Source organism: Pseudorasbora parva, chromosome 6 (genome assembly GCF_024679245.1).
Source record: "Pseudorasbora parva isolate DD20220531a chromosome 6, ASM2467924v1, whole genome shotgun sequence".
In the NCBI taxonomy this organism is placed as follows: Eukaryota; Metazoa; Chordata; class Actinopteri; order Cypriniformes; family Gobionidae; genus Pseudorasbora; species Pseudorasbora parva.
Genome location: NC_090177.1, coordinates 26,409,316 through 26,426,989, shown reverse-complemented (window position 1 = coordinate 26,426,989; position 17,674 = coordinate 26,409,316). Strand labels below are relative to the sequence as shown.

Genomic DNA, 17,674 nt, shown 5'->3' with positions numbered 1-17,674 from the left:
GTCACTAGTTGGTTATTTGTTTAATATTTTTCTATGACATATTTTTATTTAAAAGTTGTATCTACATGTGTTGTATCTATATATCTGGCTTTGCTCTTTAGGATTGCATTCCACCGTGACTGGTTGTAAAAATAGTGTGATGTCAGTGTCAAAGTAAACAATGTATGTTTGATTATAATGTCATCCTCCTCTCTGACTTGAGCTGGCAGTTGTGAGTCAGCTGCCTCATCTCAGTTACGCTCGTCATTGTAGACTGTGCCAACAATGCAGCAGACAGATACGTTATGAGTCTTATTGAAGAGACTGATAGTAGTTATGTACATAAACATCAAGAAGTGTGCATGGTAAACTAGTTGACCTTTTTTGATTTTGCATTGTGGTAGAAATTAGCATGTATTAAAACAACTTATTAATAATCAAATATCAGCTGAGTTTGAGTATATCCCATAAGGGTTCAATGTAAATATGACAAGATAATATATAATTAAAAAATCAGATAATAAAATAAAGCCTCACTCATTTGAACAGAAAAATGTGACATTCTTTAACATTTGAAAACAAAATCTGTTTTTATTTTGCAATTATACAATTATTTTTAAGATTCAATGTCAGAACAAGCATCTGTTCAAGCTGTAGTGGCACTTTAAGGCTGAACTGATAAAACCCTCAGAGATATTCTGTATGAACAGAGCCAGCTTACTGTGTCCAAGGGGACAGAGGTTTCATTGTCCCGTCCACGGAGGAAGCGGTTCATTCAGGCTCAGGTCGTGCGCTGTACAGTTTGGTGCTTGGCACTGCAGCGCTGCTGATGTCATATGCGCCGCTCAGGATACTGAAGCGATGGGGAACATGACCACAATTAGATCATACTTGTGTCTCTGTTCACTTACTGAGCTGACTCAAGAACTTTTTTGTTCTTTCGTGACCCTCAATATCGTATTAGCTCATCTTTGTACAGTAAGCGTGTGCAGAGACATATAGTACTTTATGCGTCCCTGGATGCCTGAGCTGATGTGGGATGGGAATGTATCTCAGTGGCTGAGATCCTTTTTCCACCTACATCTCTCCTGAGTCAAGCTCTGCATTCTGGGACTTTGCAAGTTCATTCACATTCTGTTTCTGGTTTTGACCATGAACTCACATTAACAAAGTTTAAAGCTTTATACAGTTAAAGTAACAATAAAAAAGTGCTCAAATGAGCATCACAAAAATCAGTTTATAACAATCAGATTCAATTTCCTTTAGGTGCAGTCACGAGTCGCATGGCCGCATTTTAATTTTCACTCAGAAACAAACATTTCATTCATTGAGTTAGCTTAGTTTTTCAGGACCAAACAATGAGGCCCACACATTGATGTCATAATCAAAAAGAATGCAAAATATCTTTCAGCTGAGATTGGCTATTTATGGACCAAGGGTTTTTGCTCATGTAAATATGACTAGATAATAATTATAAGATCAGATAGTAAAATAAAGACTTGTATATTTGAGAAACTTGTAAAATAAAGCTTGTGCCACTGTAATTAGCACTTATGTTTGCATTTTTTTTTTTTTTGAACATTTTAACTATACTGAGTATACTGAGAGAGAGAGAGAGAGAGAGAGAGAGAGAGAGAGAGAGAGAGAGAGAGAGAGAGAGAGAGAGAGAGAGAGAGAGAGAGAGAGAGAGAGAGAGAGAGAGAGAGAGAGAGAGAGAGAGAGAGAGAGAGAGTGGGTGGGTGGGACATCATTCATGGTTCATGGGTAGAGTGGGCAAATGGATGAAGACAATGAAGAGGGATGTTAGTTGGAGAGGTATACATTACAGAAGACATCTGCTTGGATTGACATTGTTTTGGACCTTTTTGAATGCAACAACAAAACATTTAAGATTGGAATTACATTTTTGGAATATGGGACAATGACAGATTGACATTGCCATAGTGAGGAACATGATATAAAAGGTAATCTCTAGATGCACTACACTCGACAAATGTGAACATTTGTGCAATATAACATGTAATTGTTATACCTTGTTTTTATTTTAGCATTGCGAAATGTCCTTCTGACACAGATAAATACGATTTTGTGAATTCTGGATACCAGTTCAGTTGGTAAGTTAATTTGCACAATTATGTTGTTAGATAAAGATTATGGCAAATACACTGTAGGCCTAGCTTGGATCACCAAATATGTAACTTTACACATTTCCCTATTCTAAAGTAGAATGCAGTCAATAAACAAGGCTATTGTACCAGCAGATCCTATGTTTGTTTGTTTTTTGCACATGTATATCGTACTGAATTATTAATACAAAGAAGTACAATATTTTCTTGTTTTGTTTGGTATTTTTGTCTTGGTTTTTTATTTGTCCCAGATAATTCTTTAAACATGTGCTACTATAATATAAAATTCAATGTACATGAAAATTATCAACAATTTGAAGAAGAAGAAAAATACAACAATAAATGTTTGTTCCCCCACGAACATTGACGCAGTAGATTACGCACAGGATACGCAGGTGCGTGAATGCAAATGGCTCCGTTGTGGCCAAAGAATTACAGTTGCGGAAAGCGGAAGGGGGCGGAGACTTAAAATAACACCAGTGATTAATTTGCATATGAACTAGTTTATTCATTATAAATGCTAAACGAGGGCGTTCAGGCTATATATTAACCCCTACACAACACATACAAAATGATACCAAATAATTAATAATGAAAAAACAACGTTTGAGTATTCTGGTGCTCGTACTTTCCTTGTAGGGAAAATTATCACAACAAGGCGAATGCAGCAGAGATGAGAGAGCTGAAGGGTTGGAGGATTCCTGCTATATTTACCATCCTACAGCAAACATGGATTTTAGCAATGGAAATTCCTCCTGAGGGTGAGGAACTGCCAGTTTAACTATCCATGAATACTTGGCATTATTTACTATACATTGTCCTTTTAATTTGTTAAAACATATGTTTATATCCCCACAGTCAGACAACCTCCAATGATTATTAAAGAGAGTGTTCAAGACCACATAGTAGATCCAGTGGACCCAATTATAGTGGAGTGTGAGGCAACCGGCAATCCACCTCCAGTGTAAGTACCCAGTGTCCACACTTCAAAATATATAATTATACATGTCAATTCATTCATTATACTGACTTCATTAGGCTACTTACCTTATAATGATTAGCATTGTTTGTGTAAGAGGTGCTAAAATATTGACTGATAATGATTCCAACGTAAAATGTATGTTGTATTAATGCAAATTCAAATGATTTTGGAGGAAGTGTATTTGAGAGATTACACGTACTGTACGCAGCTTCACATGGACACGTGATGGGGTTTACCTGAATGTGGCACGGGATCCTCAGGTCAGCATGAGGCGGCGTTCTGGGACATTAGAGATCTTCTTCTGGGGTCGACCTGATGACTATGAGGGCGTCTATCAGTGCACGGCGACTAATGAGTTTGGCTCTGCTCTGTCCAGTCACATCCATCTGCGTGTCTCCAGTAAGCCTTTAAATACCATGTAATTGTTAATATTAAACAATTAGTCTATAGATTTTTAAAGGTGAATGCTTTGTTTTTAGAGGCCCGCACGTGGTTAAAGGAGTATCTGGAGCCAGTATCAGTGGTGGTTGGACTTCCTCTCATCCTTCCCTGCAATCCCCCTGTAGGCCCTCCAAAGCCTGATACCTACTGGCTGAACAGCAGTACGTATTCGCCTCGGATGTCTCTGATATGAAAGATTAAAGGTGTCATGAACTGGCTTTAAAAAAGATTATACTGTTGTTTGAGGTCAACTAATGATGTTTGTGTGGTTTTTACATTCAAAAACATCATCAATAATAAGTAATAGGTTATTTTCTACACTGGTTTTGAGGCTCTCTTCTGAACGCTGGGTTTTGATGGGTTTGCCACACTGGAGACTTGGAAGTAAACGCCCACGGCTAGGATTGGAGAAGATTTGCATATTTAATGAGCTTCAGCTCCGCTGTCATATCTATGCCCCTGTCAGTTCAGTTCACATGAGGGAGAGGTTGTTTTGAAAGCGGCAACCGGAATAAACATCTTTATCAAACAAACACAATGATTTATTTCTCACCCACCCGCGATTGATTGGACTATTATTTTTGTATCACATAGCCCGCCGACCGGTCGATATAAGCGCGTCCTTCAAATTTTAAGTCGAGAGAGAGAGAACGCCGCAGAACAAGAAAGGAATATTGTGAGATTCATCGGCCTGCCGGCGGGCTTCCGTTTTGGTAGCCCATCTAGAAAACACAGAGCCCCGGTATGTTGGGCTTTGCGAGCCCTGGCCCATACATGTCTGAGTCCAGCGTGCTAAAGGTATGTTCTGTTAGACACGTACACATAGTCAAAACGATCTATAACAATGCAATACTATTACATATAAAAAATATGTTTTACTCACATAAGTGTGTTGCACTATTCCTGTCGGATCCATTATAGAAGAAACAACATTGTGTTTTAATCTCAAATGTCTGCAAATCCAGCATAGACCTGAGATTTGTTTACAAACGATCCCGCAGTGAAATGAATTGTACATGTCTTTCCCACGTGAGCTGGAACTTCATTAAAAATAAAGTTCAACCACTCATTCCTAATATTAGGATCCAAAGAAAGCTTATGCAGCGACTGTGTTCTTCCACAACCGGGAATTGCGCAATATCTTGCTTCTTCATAACTCCATGAGTCGGGTCGGGGCTACTGGATTAGACGTGCTCTCGAGGCGTGTTTCGTCGCGCGATGACGTAAAGATGCGCACACGATCGTTTTCTGGGCCTTGTGTCTATAAAAGCTTTTGACTTACAAGGAAGTTTTCAGGTCTGAAACTTACAGGATATTCTTATATTACCATGACCTTTTATATATCAAAAGATCAAGGGGAAAGTTTATTTCTCACTTCATCACCCCTTTAAGGTATCTAAAGTTACTTTAGAAGCATCAAATTCATAGTAGGATGTGCATTACAAATGTTTTGGGTCAGTAAGATAAAACAAAAGAAATGAATATTTTTCAGTAAGGACATTACATTGATCAAAAAAGGCATTCATAATGTTACAAAATATTTCATTCTACTGTCCATCAAAGAATCCTGAAAAAAAATGATTATAGTTTCCACAAAAATATTAAGTGGCAAAACAGTTTTTAACATGAATAACAATAATAAAAGTTTCTTAAGGGAATGATTTCTGAAGGATTGTGTAACTGGTGTAATGATGCTGAAAATTCAGCTTTACCATCACAGGAATAAATTACATTTATAAATATATTCAAATAGAAAAAAGTTATTTTAAATTGTAATCATTTTATTTATGTTTTATGTATTTTTTATTTAAAAAATGCAGCCTTTCTTTGTGAGTACAAGACAACACCCCCCTCAAAATGTTGAATGACAGTATTTTAATATCACCAGTCTATTAATGTTTGTAAGCCTTTAAATATACATCTAGCATTATGTATCCAAGTTCATCTTTATTCCATAGCAATGACACCAATCCGGCAGGATCGTCGAGTATCAAAGGCAGAGAACGGAGATCTGTACTTCTCCAGTATCATAGCAGAAGACGCTGTTACGAACTATGTCTGTGTCGCCCGCTTCCCCTTTACGAACACCATCCAGCAGAAACCACCCCTCATCCTGCAGGTGCTCACAGGTCTGTGTGAGGAATTATTTGTATTCTGCTTTAGGATTAAACACATTTGTTTTAATATTTCTATGTGTAACTTTTTCTGTGTGTTTTTCTGTTCAGTTGAGGAAGAACCATGATTAAAACCATTTAACAGTCTAACACATGGTGAGTTAGGACTCTTTCTTATGTTTCTTCACTGTAAACACTCAACAGGCCTTTACTGATCCACTAACTAGTCACCGATGCCTTGGCCAGATTTGTAAAGTGTGAAGTTTTCCTGTCAAATGTGTGTGTAGCTCGCATGGCAGCCCATACAGCACCCAAGTTTCTGAAGCCCAAAGGAACTGCCAGCACAACAATTGCGATGCTGGGGGAAGAACTTGTTTTGGAGTGTTTTGCTGCCGGAGTGTGAGTTTTTAAAGTATTTTGATGAGAGCAATTGAGTGCAGTTGATTTTTGGATTGCCTTGTGAAATCAGATTCCCTCTTAATGTTGTAGTCCGACTCCCTCCATCAAATGGACTAAAGACTGGGAGGAGATGTCTATGACAGGAAAGAAGTTGGAGAATTTTAATAAGACGCTTAGAATAAAGAAGATCGCCATGGACGATGGAGGAGACTACATCTGCACCGCTTCAAACAGGATGGGCAGCCTGGACCATGTCATCACTGTCAGGGTCAAATGTAGACTACTTTATTACTCTATTTCTATTGTTCATGTCTGTCACTGTGTGGGTTCACCCAACAATGTAAATTCTGTCATCTGTTCTGTTTTATGATGTTAAAAATACATATGCTGCCATTTTTTTCGTATGGAACACAAATGTTAATGCTGCTCTCTTCCTTACATGGGCAGTTCATAGTGACCACATCTGTCATTGAACAAAAAGACATTATTAAAACATCGTAATAATAGTCCAAACAACTTATGCTATATACACTATTCCTAAAAGTTTTGGGACCTGCCTTTACATGCACATTAACTTTATTCTGTGCAGAGCAGTCAAGTTCCTCCACACCAAACTTGCTCTTCCATGTCTTTATGGATCTTGTTTTGTGCAAGAGGGGGGCCATCCCCAAACTGTTCCCACAAAGTTGGGAGGATGAAATTGTCCAAAATGTATTGGAATGCATTAGGCAAGGCAAGGCAAGTTTATTTGTATAGCACATTGCATACACAATGGCAATTCAAAGTGCTTTATATAGAAATTAATTTAAATAGGGATAACATATGCATAAGAAATAAGAATAACGTGTAAGAATTAAAAATAAAAACTATTAATACATTTAAAAATTTAAAAAATAATATGGTGAGAAATAGATCCCTATGTGCCTGATTCTAAATTTGAGTACCCCTATCTGAGATGGAAGAGATGGAGCAGGTTCGTAATGTCTCCTGGACCTTACAAGTCAGTCCAAGACGGGCTCCTGTAGGGGACGTTACCTTTGCCCCGCAGGGCCTCCCCTTTCTTGAGTCCGCTTCTTAACACTGTCTGCTACCAGAAGCAGAATGAAGCGAAGCACACCACTCTCCTTTTCCAATCTCTTCCAGTCAGACAGCCCTAACCAAAAATCAAGCATAGCATCAGTTCTGGCAGGTCATGTTAGTCAAACTCGCATCAGCTGGCTGTCAGCTGATCACATCTACCTATAGGATACGACGTCTATCATAGCATAAACAAAAGCTTCTTCAGTACTATCAGCTCCAGAGCTCATTTCTCCAGAGCTCATTTAACCCTCCTCCACCCCAGCTCCTCCTCTCATTTAGTCAGGATTTGGTATTCTAATTCCCCTTGAATCAGACTAAAATTCGGAATTATTTTGTACATTTAATATGAACATTTATGATATCTGCAATAGTTATGTTGGTTCGGTTCTGTTTACCCTATGGGGGTTATTTCTACTCTACCTGCTCTCATCCATGCTTGGCTGCATGGATGCGCAGGGAGTTCTTGCCCAGAACGGAACCATACCGCCAATCCAAAATGTATGCTAATAGTCAATCAATCATATTTGACGATAGTGGTCCTGACAGAAATAATAATCAACAGATGCATAAGAAATATAAGTATTCCGTTGTAAAGAGAATTAAAAAATAATCAAATTAGGATATATAGATAAAAAAACAATAACCAAAGATAAGACAAAGGAACTAAAAGGAACTCATTTCACTGGAACTAAAAGGCCAAGCCCAACCCCTGAAAAACAAGCCCACACCAAAATCCCCCCTCCACCAAACTTCACAATTGGTACAATGCAGTCAGGCAAGTACCGTTCTACTGGCAACCGCCAAACCCAGACTCGTCCATCGGATTGCCAGAGAAGCGTGATTTTTCACTCCAGAGAACACGTCCAGAGAAAAATAACAGCATACAGGTTTATAACAATATGAAGATGAATAAATAATGACAGTCAAGATAAACCTCTCTTCTCAATACTCTGTGACTCTTTTGCAGCGGTTCCATTCTGGGTGGAGAAGCCTGAGAGTCTGGTTCTGTCTCGTGATGACAGCGGTAGTATAGTGTGTAGAGCTGATGGTATTCCTCGACCCCAGATACAGTGGCTAGTCAATGGAGAGCCAATCAGTGGTGAGATTAACATTAGCTTAATGAGCAAACTTGTGCACTGCAAAGCTTTTTAACGCTCACTCTTTCTGTCTTCTCTTTAGATGCTCCTAAGAGTTCAGGCAGGCAGGTTTCAGGAGACACTTTGATTTTCAACGGCGTAGTTCCAGACAGCGCTGCTGTGTTCCAGTGTAATGCCTCAAACCAGTATGGCTATATCATGGCAAATGCTTTCTTGGCAGTAATGGGTAAGAGCTAGAAAAGGGTTGGATTGAAAAACACTATCTTTTACATGAACCCTCAGTTTTTTTTTTTGTCCTTGCAACTTTACACTGTTGTCTGCAGATATGAAGCCCCGTCTGCTTGGTCCTAGAGATGAACTGTTTAAAACAACAGAAGGCAATAATACGCGTTTAGACTGCCCATATTTTGGCTCTCCTAAACCTGACCTGCGGTGGTAAATAAATGGTCTTGCTCTCATTTATCTTCAGTATTTGTCAGAACTTGTCTGTTTTTACTTTTGAATAGTCACAAATACACACTCTAAAGAATGCCAGGTTAAAAACAACTCAAGTTGGGTTGAAAATGGATAAACCCAGAAATTGGGTTGTTTGAATGGATCCATTCACTGTGGGTTCTAACAACCCAATTTCTGGGTTTGTCCATTTTCAACCCAACTTCAGTTGTTTTTAAGCCAGCATTTTTAGAGTGCAAAGATAAAAAAAAAACATGTACAAAATGAGTAGCAACTGCATAAAGTGCACATATAAATGATCCAATCAATGTGTATATATACTGTAGGTCAAAAGGAGGACTAGGTACCTTAGAGGGAGATCGTCACATGATTCTTCCAAATGGTACATTGGAAATCAGCAACACAAAGCTACAAGATCAGGGAACATATGTGTGTGTTGCAAGCAATGTCATTGGACGGGATGAGAAGGAGGTTCAACTAGAGGTGAAAGGTCAGTCTCTGGAACATTTTGAATGCACTGATGTCCATTTAAACTGTTTTTTAAACAGTAATAAAACTTTAATAATATATAAATAATACATTGTTACTTTATAAATGTTTGATTTTGCATTTTACTTTTTTGTTTGTGTTGTTATGTAAACTATGTGAACCCCTTGCAGAATCTGTGAAAATGTGAATCATTTTCACAAAACAAAAAAACAGCCGTAGATAATCCAGGTAATGTCGCACAGTATTAATCAAGGGTTCATAAACTTTTGAATAGGGTCATTTTTATAAATGTAGCTATTTTTTTGTCTTGTGGACTATATCTAAACATATTTTATATAATATATCTTATTCAGGACAGTACTACATAAAAAATAACATCACAGATTCTGCAAGGGGTTCACATACTGTTCCTTGCCACTGTATATATATCAAGATGACCTGCTTGTTAAAAGATTACATTTATTGTTGTTTTACAGAGCCCATTAAAATTATTCGTGCCCCACACAACACTGTGGTCATAAGAGGGAGTCTGGCTCGCTTTGATTGTAAGATTAAATTTGACCCGAGTCTGGATGTTACTGTTACTTGGCTTAAGGACAAAAAGTTCTTGATTTTAGGAAGAAGGTAAACACAAGCTGATAATAATCTGACCACAGTTATTATTCTGTTGGTTTACTGTATCTGACTGCTTTGTGTTGTGTAGGATGACAAAGGATGAGGATTCTCTGAGCATTGCTGATGTGTACAGAAGAGATGAAGGCATCTACACCTGCAGGATTAAAAGTGAACTGGAGGAGGTCACTGCCTCAGCCAAACTCACTGTGATGGGTACCGGCACATATGCTCTCTTTCTATACATGTATACAGTATAAACACGAGCATATTATTCATGTATACTTTTGCTTTTAGACCGGCCAGACCCGCCCAGTGATTTAGAGATATCAGACCCATCAGAGAGGAGTGTTAGACTCACCTGGATTCCAGGGCTGAGCAACCACAATGCTATTAAAGGTACGTCCACGCAAATATAGATGCAAGCAAAAATTCTAAACAGTCTAGCCTTAAAATGACTGCCTTCTGAATGAATTCTCTTTTCGTACTCTTTAGAGTACCTGGTTCAATATACTGAAGATCTCCTTGCAGACTATTGGCTGCTGCCGAGCGGCTGGAAGAACCTGACTAGTTACCCAGGCAACCTGAACTCTGTCGTTTTACAGCTAACTCCATTCGTAGAGTACCGATTTCGGGTCATTGCTGTAAATGGCATAGGACCCAGTAAACCCAGCTGGCCATCTGCATACTACCAGACTGGAGGAGCTGGTAGGTGCTTTTCCCATTATTATTATTGTTCTCAAGTTTGGGGTTTTGATAGAAGTCTCTTATGCTCACCAAGGCTGAATTTATTTGATCAAAAATACAATAAAAAGAGTAATATTGTGAATTATTATTACAATTTAAAGTTTTCCCACTGAAGCTAAGCAGGGTTGAGCCTAATCAGTACCTGGATGGGAGACCTCCTGGGAAAACCAGGTAGCTGCTGGTAGAGGTGTTAGTGAGGCCAGCAGGGGGCGCTCACCCTGTGGTTTGTGTGGGTCCTAACGCCCCAGTATAGTGATGGGGACACTATACTGACAAAGAACACCGTCCTTCGGATAAGACATTAAACCGAGGTCCTGACTCTCTGTGGTCATTAAAAATCCCAGGATATCCTTCTGAAAAAAATAGTAGGAGTGTAACCCCGTCATCCTGGACAAATTTACCCATTGGCCTCTGTCCATCATGGCCTCCTAATCATCCCCATATCCTGATTGGCTTCATCACTCTGTCTACTCTCCACCAATCAACTGGTGTGTGGTGAGCGTTCTGGCGCAACATGGCTGCCGTCGCATCATCCAGGTGGATGCTGCACATTGGGGGTGGTTGAGGAGATTCCCCCTTCTATATGTGAAGTGCTTTGAGTTCCCAGAAAAGCACTATACGGGTCCTTCTCAAAAAATTGAGAAGGACCCGTCTAAATGTAACAAATTATTATTACTTATATTTTATTCCTTCTGAATTGTCTGCATCATCACTCCAGTCTTCAGTGTAACGTGATCCTTCGGAAATCATTCTAAAAAGCTGATTTGACGCTCAAGAAACATTTATCAATATACATATTTATAAATGTCTTCACTGTCACCTTTGATCAATTTAATGTATCCTTGCTGAACTGAAGTATTTTTTTTATTATTATATTATATTATATTATATTATATTATATTATATTATATTATATTATATTATATTATATTATATTATATTATATTATATTATATTATATTATATTATTTTGTGTCTTTAGTGCCTGATGCCATCCCAAGAAACATCCAAGGATTGGGAAGTGGAGTGTTCAGAAATAACATGGAAATAAGCTGGGAGGTGATGCACTGATAATTGATGGATGTCGATGATTTTAGTCAAAGTTGTTAAATGTGATGTGATTTATATTAACTGTGATGTTTGTGTTGTGTCTGAAGCCACTGGAGTACAGAGAATGGAATGGGCCGAAGCTGGGCTACATGGTTTGGTGGAAACGGAGGGATTCAAGGGAGGAGTGGAAGAACTACACAACATACTGGTGGTGTAGCTGCATCATCTATGACGCTGACACCTTCACGCCCTATGAAATTAAAGTTCAGGCCATCAACTTCTTCGGCTATGGCCCAGAATCCCCTATTGTGCTTGGTTACTCTGGGGAGGACCGTAAGTTCACATGTACTTAAGTAACAACCAGAACGGTTTGGTTTAACATGAATAAAAAAGAGATTGTGGTCATTGTTTAACTCATATTGGGTTCCTCTAACAGGCCCTGTTGCCGCTCCAACTGATCTGAGGGTGTCAGACATTGAGAGCACAACGCTGACAGTCCATTGGGAACCAGTGGCACGAGTCGACATCATGGGTGAAATAAAGGAGTACAAAGTATGGCTTCTTCGTTGCACAGGTTAGTTCATGTCCGTACAGTAAATGATACGGGCCGCCAATGGAGCTGTGTTTGCTTTCTCAGGTTTATTACTGGAGAGAGAGCAGTCGACTGCCCTGGCACATTGTGAGCAGGAGGATTAAGACCAAGAGTTTTAAAGCCAATGGACCGCGTCTGTCTGGGACCCTGACTGGTGTTGTCCCGTATAGTAACTACAAGATGTATATTGTGGTGGCCAATAACCGCTACGAGGGTCCTCCCAGCAACACCATTGAGTTTCAGACACCTGAAGGAGGTATGAAACTGTTCACACAGTTTATATTATGACAAATACAAGCATACAGGTATGACTTATGCGTCTTCCTTCCTCTCTAGTGCCCACGATTCCCAGGTCGTTCAGGATCATGCACCGGCACTATGATACAATTTACCTGGACTGGGAGGAACCTGCAGAGCCCAATGGCATTCTGATTGGGTACATTCTCAAATATCAGACATGTAAGTGCACTTACATCACTTTGGTGTCCCATGACTTAAAAAAAAAAAAGCAAAAGCACAAATCCTGTATTTTCATGACTTTTGAAGGAAGCCCTGTTATGCTCAACAAGGCTGCATTTATTTGATCACAAATGCAGCAAAAACAGAAATTGTTAAAACTTTTTGAATAAAATATTATTATATTTTAAAATAGCTGTTTTCTATTTGAATATATTTTAAAATCTCATTTATTCCTGTGATGGCAAAGCTGAATTTTTTGCATCATTATTCCAGTCTTCAGTGTCACGTGATACTTACGTTATCATTTTAATATGCTGATTTGCTGCTTAAGATTTTTTAACATAATACAGTAATTTCAGGACTCTTTGATGAGTCCAAACTTTTAAATTGTACAATATGTACATTATATAAACTTGTATCTTGCCATGTCATTTGACAATAATTCATATTAATTTCACTGAAGTGACAAACTTGAATTATTAATTGATTTAAAAAAAAAATCTAAAACATAATAGTTGTGTACAAATAATTTGTCTGCAACATCTTATTTTATGGTTTTTATATTAACATTTTGATGTTTATTTATCACTATAAAATGGCTACTGTAATATATAATACTGTAATGACATTTTCTCTGTAGTGAACATCACTCTGAAGGACAGAATCCAAGTGGAATACATTCCTCCTAACATCACCTACTTCTCTCTGCGCCGGTTGGACCGATACACTCGATACAAGTTCTCACTCGCAGCACAAACTGAGGTTGGAGTCGGGGAGGCGTTCACAGAGGAATCGCCCCATTTTACAACTGAGGGTCATTTTTCATTTACACTTATAAGATCATTGTTCTGTAAACATACAAAGATTCCTAACATGTCTGCATGATTGCCTGTGTGCGTGAACAGAATATACCCGGGAGCAAGTGGACATCGTGACGCAGGGCTGGTTCATTGGCTTAATGTGTGCAGTTGCTCTTCTCGTTCTCATCATGCTCATAGTCTTTTTCATCAAGAGAAGCCGAGGAGGAAAATACCCAGGTGAAATAGAAATTACATGAGACAAGTAATATATTTATATATTCATTTTATATATTATATATTTATATATTAAATTCATTCTTTTGTTTGTTTCTAAGTGCGGGACAAGAAGGACTTTGCACTGGAGCCAATGGATGATAGAGAGAACGGAACGTTTGATTACAGGTGACTGTGTTTGATGAGAAGCTCTATGTAAAATCACAGATCACACTTTTTATGTGATTTTAAAAGTGTTAAAAGTTTTCTTAAGTTTATTCACTACAGGCAGCACAGTTTGCTTTTAGCGATGCACTTGCATGAAAACAGCATTTGAGATACACTAAAGGGTGAAAAATGTATTAATCCTATCATTTACATCATAACATAATCATATTAGCAAATGATTATTTGGAGTATGTACTGTATGCCACAATAATTGCCTCACCCCCTCCCTCCATCCCAGTTCATAATTCATCACTCCATCCATCAAGCATTTCTCACTTTCTTCATTCCTCCTTTATTTTCTTTTATGTCTATTGCGATTGGACCGCTGAAGGTCTCTTGAAAGGTATGATACGTCATACATAACAACCTTTTTAAAATTGTCGTATTTGTTATGCTACAATTAAACCTACACATATTCTAGTCTAACTATTAAAGTTATTTTTTAAAACTGTTTTTACAATACCATTCAAAGTTTGGTAAATTGATATTTTTATTTAGCAAGGAGGCTTTAAATTGATCAAAAATATAAGTAAAGACATTTAAAAAGACATCCCTTTTCAAATTTCTATGAATTAAAGAATCCTGATTTTTTTTTTTTTTTTTTACATATTAGAATGATTTCTGAAGGATCATGTGACGTAGTGAGGCTGAAAATTCAGATTTGACATCACCGGAATAAATTACATTTCATATTTAATATGTATTCCATTAAAAAAATTACATTAAATTTTGTATTTTCAAATAGTTTATTTTAATTGTAACACTATTTCACAATATTACTTGTTTTACTGTATTTTTGATCAAATAAATGCAGCCTTGGTGAGCATAAGAGACTTCTTTAAAAAAAAAAAGGGAAATCTTACCTGATCCCAACCTTTTCAACAGTAGTCTTTAACAATAGTATTGCTGTCTAGTTTTGTTGTGTTTTAAATGTCATGGCTTTGTTTCCATTATATGAATTGTGACTTTTTGACTTCTATATCTACTGCAGGATAACACGAGTGTCCACCATGCCCTATAGCAGACGGTATGCATCTCTTCAAGCTTCGTTTCAAACGTTATTTGGAACAACGGAGATCTCCTTACCTTTAAAACTCATCTCAAATGAATCCTTTCCCCTTTAGTGAGGAGGACAGTCGACAGGGACGCAGTCAAGGTGCGATTGAACACATTGGCAGGAGAACGAACAGTGACGACAGCCTCATGGAGTACGGCGAGGGGGAAGAGATCGAGTTCAACGAGGATGGCTCCTTCATCGGTGAGTACACTGGTGTCAGTAAGAGGAACACCGACAGGAGCCCGTACCATGACAGCTCTGAGCCCACGTCTCCTGTGGCCATCTACTCTTTTGCTTAAAGCTCATGGTGTCTGATTAAACCACACGGATGGACTAAGACTTATTTAATCTGTAAGACAGGCTGGAAATATTGTATATATAGGTGTGTTTTAAAGGTAAAACTGTGTTTCTGGGGATTTACAGAAAAAGTGCCAATCAGATTTGTTTTTCAAATCCACAAATCATGTAAGAGGAAGCCGAGCAAAGATGTCTTGATGTGTTTATCATGTTGATAAGAATGGCTGATGGAAGCTTGCTTCGTTGATCAAACTCATGTTCAGTTCATAAAATAACATTCAGGATCAATTCACACAGATTTACTTACCACAGACATCTGCTAAAGAGAGATGTTGAGCATAAAGAACTTCCACAATGCTTTGTTAGTTAACCGGTGTTTGATATCACTGATAGTTGTCACTAATTCTTATGTTTTATATTTTCCATAGCACCATCTCTGTATTTATCTCTGTTTGCTGTACTGTAGGTCAATGGTCAATTAATGTACTACAAACTATGTATTCTCACAAAAAAATACAATCTAACCCTCAGCTGCTTGTTGTAGTATGATGTACATGATGTTTTATTGTATATTTGTTGGTGTTTGGTGTCTGGTAAGAGTACTATCATAAGTGTTGCAGTGCTTCAGTTATTAAAATGTATGAAGTTTATTAATGACTTTGTCATAATTATAGTAAATATCACAACAGCAGTTCAGTTACTAAGGACTATCAAGCTCAAAAAGGGAAGAAAAGCACAATAAAAGCACCATTAAAAGTGGTCCAAACGATTCATTCACTAATCACTAATGTTGTTATGACAGACCAAAATGTGTAATCTTGCACTTCTACAAAGCTCACATATCCCACTTATGAGGTGGAAACTTCATCAGAACGAGTAAACAATGACATAATTTTCATATTTGGGCAAACTGTTCCTTTACGCGCCCTTTGGGCTGCTGTCATGGCGATATTCTCCACTAGAGGTCAGATCCTCAGCACAATGGACACTCACACAGACCTGTATTCAAATCATTGAGAATCCAGTCTATGTAAGTTAAGCATTGTGTTTCATTATTATAACGTTGTCTAAAATACCAGATAATCTTGAGAATTTGTCGAGTAAAAGTATTTCATCTCATGCAGTCTCATTGACTAAATAAAAAACAGGACACTGCAATAACAGAAGCAAAAAAAAACAAGTTCACAATCAGTGGTGTGAAATATTACCACATACTGTTTCATGACTGTTTATTTCTCATTTGTTTTGTAACAGATCTTGTTCCCATTTCCCCCCGAAAAAATAAAGAAAACATTTTAACATCTATTACACAATCCTTCATTTGACCTCTGGAGACCAACTATAACTGTATCAGAGATAAACAGGATAAATGATAGGTAATGGGTAAGTACATAATACATGACATTAAAGGTAACAATTTAAACATTTAGCATTGTCATTCGGAGGTTTCAATTCAAGTGCAAATAAAAGTAGCAGCTGTGATTATCCTGTCAAGTTTTTTGAGCCATAAAGATAAACATAGTCATACAGAACAGCTGTTAAAGACTAACTGACACTTTCTTTGAGCATTGTGGTTCTCATATCAGAGAAATTGTGAACCTGCTCAACAATATAGATGGGTAAGTAACCTTTTGTTTTGGTAATGCAAGACAACCTTTGAGCTTATCATCATCTTTATGTTTTATCAGTTATGAATGCTTATTTTAAGGACCTACAAGTTGTGTGCAGAAAGAATGACATTCAAGACTAAGGATGATTGTAATTTAAGTTTATCTAAATTAAAAGGAAGTTAAAAGAAGTTAATAACTCAATTTGGATTACTTAAAATGTGTTTTGTGAACTCAAAAAAAAGTTTTTAAATACTTATAAAAGTTAATTTGATTGAAATCATTTTTTTATGTGAGTTGGATCTACTCAAACCAATGAACTATTTTGAGCGTTAGGGTTTAGAGTGTAACAGTGGAAACTAATTCCATGTTTTCGAATGAAATTACCATGGGGCAGCATGGATAGCAGAGGCCCTAAAACAGACCCTTGCTGCACACGATAATTTACTGACATTAACTTGGATTATTACCTGTTTTCACCTAAAAAATTTAATTAGCCCATGATTTACTTACCCTCAAGCCATAGGTGTATATGACATTCTTCTTTCAGATGAATAAAATCAGAATTATATTAAAAATGTCCTGGCTCTTCCAAGCTTTATAATAGCTTGTTTGCAATCAATCGGTTCTTATGACACACAGAATTCAGATGCAGGGCCACATAAAACTGCTATACACCTCTCCAATCGCCTTCATTATCTCACTTACAGAGTTCAAAATGCTTGTGCTACGTTTGATGAGCATAACTGGCATGCAGTGTCATCAGCCATAGCGTAAGCATTTTGAACTGTGAGAGGCAACTCTTTTTCCCCCCCGTAAATTGAATACAGAAGGTGATTCACTGGAAGCTAG

General features: G+C 37.7%; 1 protein-coding gene across 1 annotated transcript; it reads left to right on the top strand.

Annotated features, from left to right (window-relative positions):
- The first annotated feature begins 1,757 nt into the window (after positions 1-1,757).
- On the top strand, positions 1,758-15,865 carry nfascb (neurofascin homolog (chicken) b). The gene is made up of 28 exons (XM_067446500.1): positions 1,758-1,943; positions 2,028-2,093; positions 2,745-2,866; positions 2,964-3,069; positions 3,296-3,486; positions 3,567-3,689; positions 5,487-5,657; positions 5,930-6,041; positions 6,132-6,316; positions 8,089-8,220; positions 8,301-8,444; positions 8,542-8,653; positions 8,998-9,161; positions 9,637-9,784; positions 9,864-9,988; positions 10,070-10,171; positions 10,268-10,480; positions 11,502-11,578; positions 11,677-11,902; positions 12,006-12,121; positions 12,207-12,417; positions 12,498-12,620; positions 13,261-13,434; positions 13,526-13,657; positions 13,756-13,822; positions 14,193-14,204; positions 14,853-14,888; positions 14,986-15,865. Exons 3-28 carry the CDS (start codon positions 2,779-2,781, stop codon positions 15,215-15,217), a joined length of 3,522 nt encoding a protein of 1,173 aa, XP_067302601.1. The 5' UTR covers positions 1,758-1,943; positions 2,028-2,093; positions 2,745-2,778; the 3' UTR covers positions 15,218-15,865.
- Positions 15,866-17,674: the final 1,809 nt, after the last annotated feature.

What these genes read in the sequence shown, in the direction of transcription:
- nfascb (XM_067446500.1), top strand. Translation starts at nt 2,779, where the DNA reads ATGAGAGAGCTGAAGGGTTGGAGGATTCCTGCTATATTTACCATCCTA. An exon ending in CATCCTGCAGGTGCTCACAG is followed by an intron (nt 5,658 to 5,929) that starts GTCTGTGTGAGG and finishes ATGTGTGTGTAG; the next exon opens with CTCGCATGGCAGCCCATACA. An exon ending in CATCACTGTCAGGGTCAAAT is followed by an intron (nt 6,317 to 8,088) that starts GTAGACTACTTT and finishes ACTCTTTTGCAG; the next exon opens with CGGTTCCATTCTGGGTGGAG.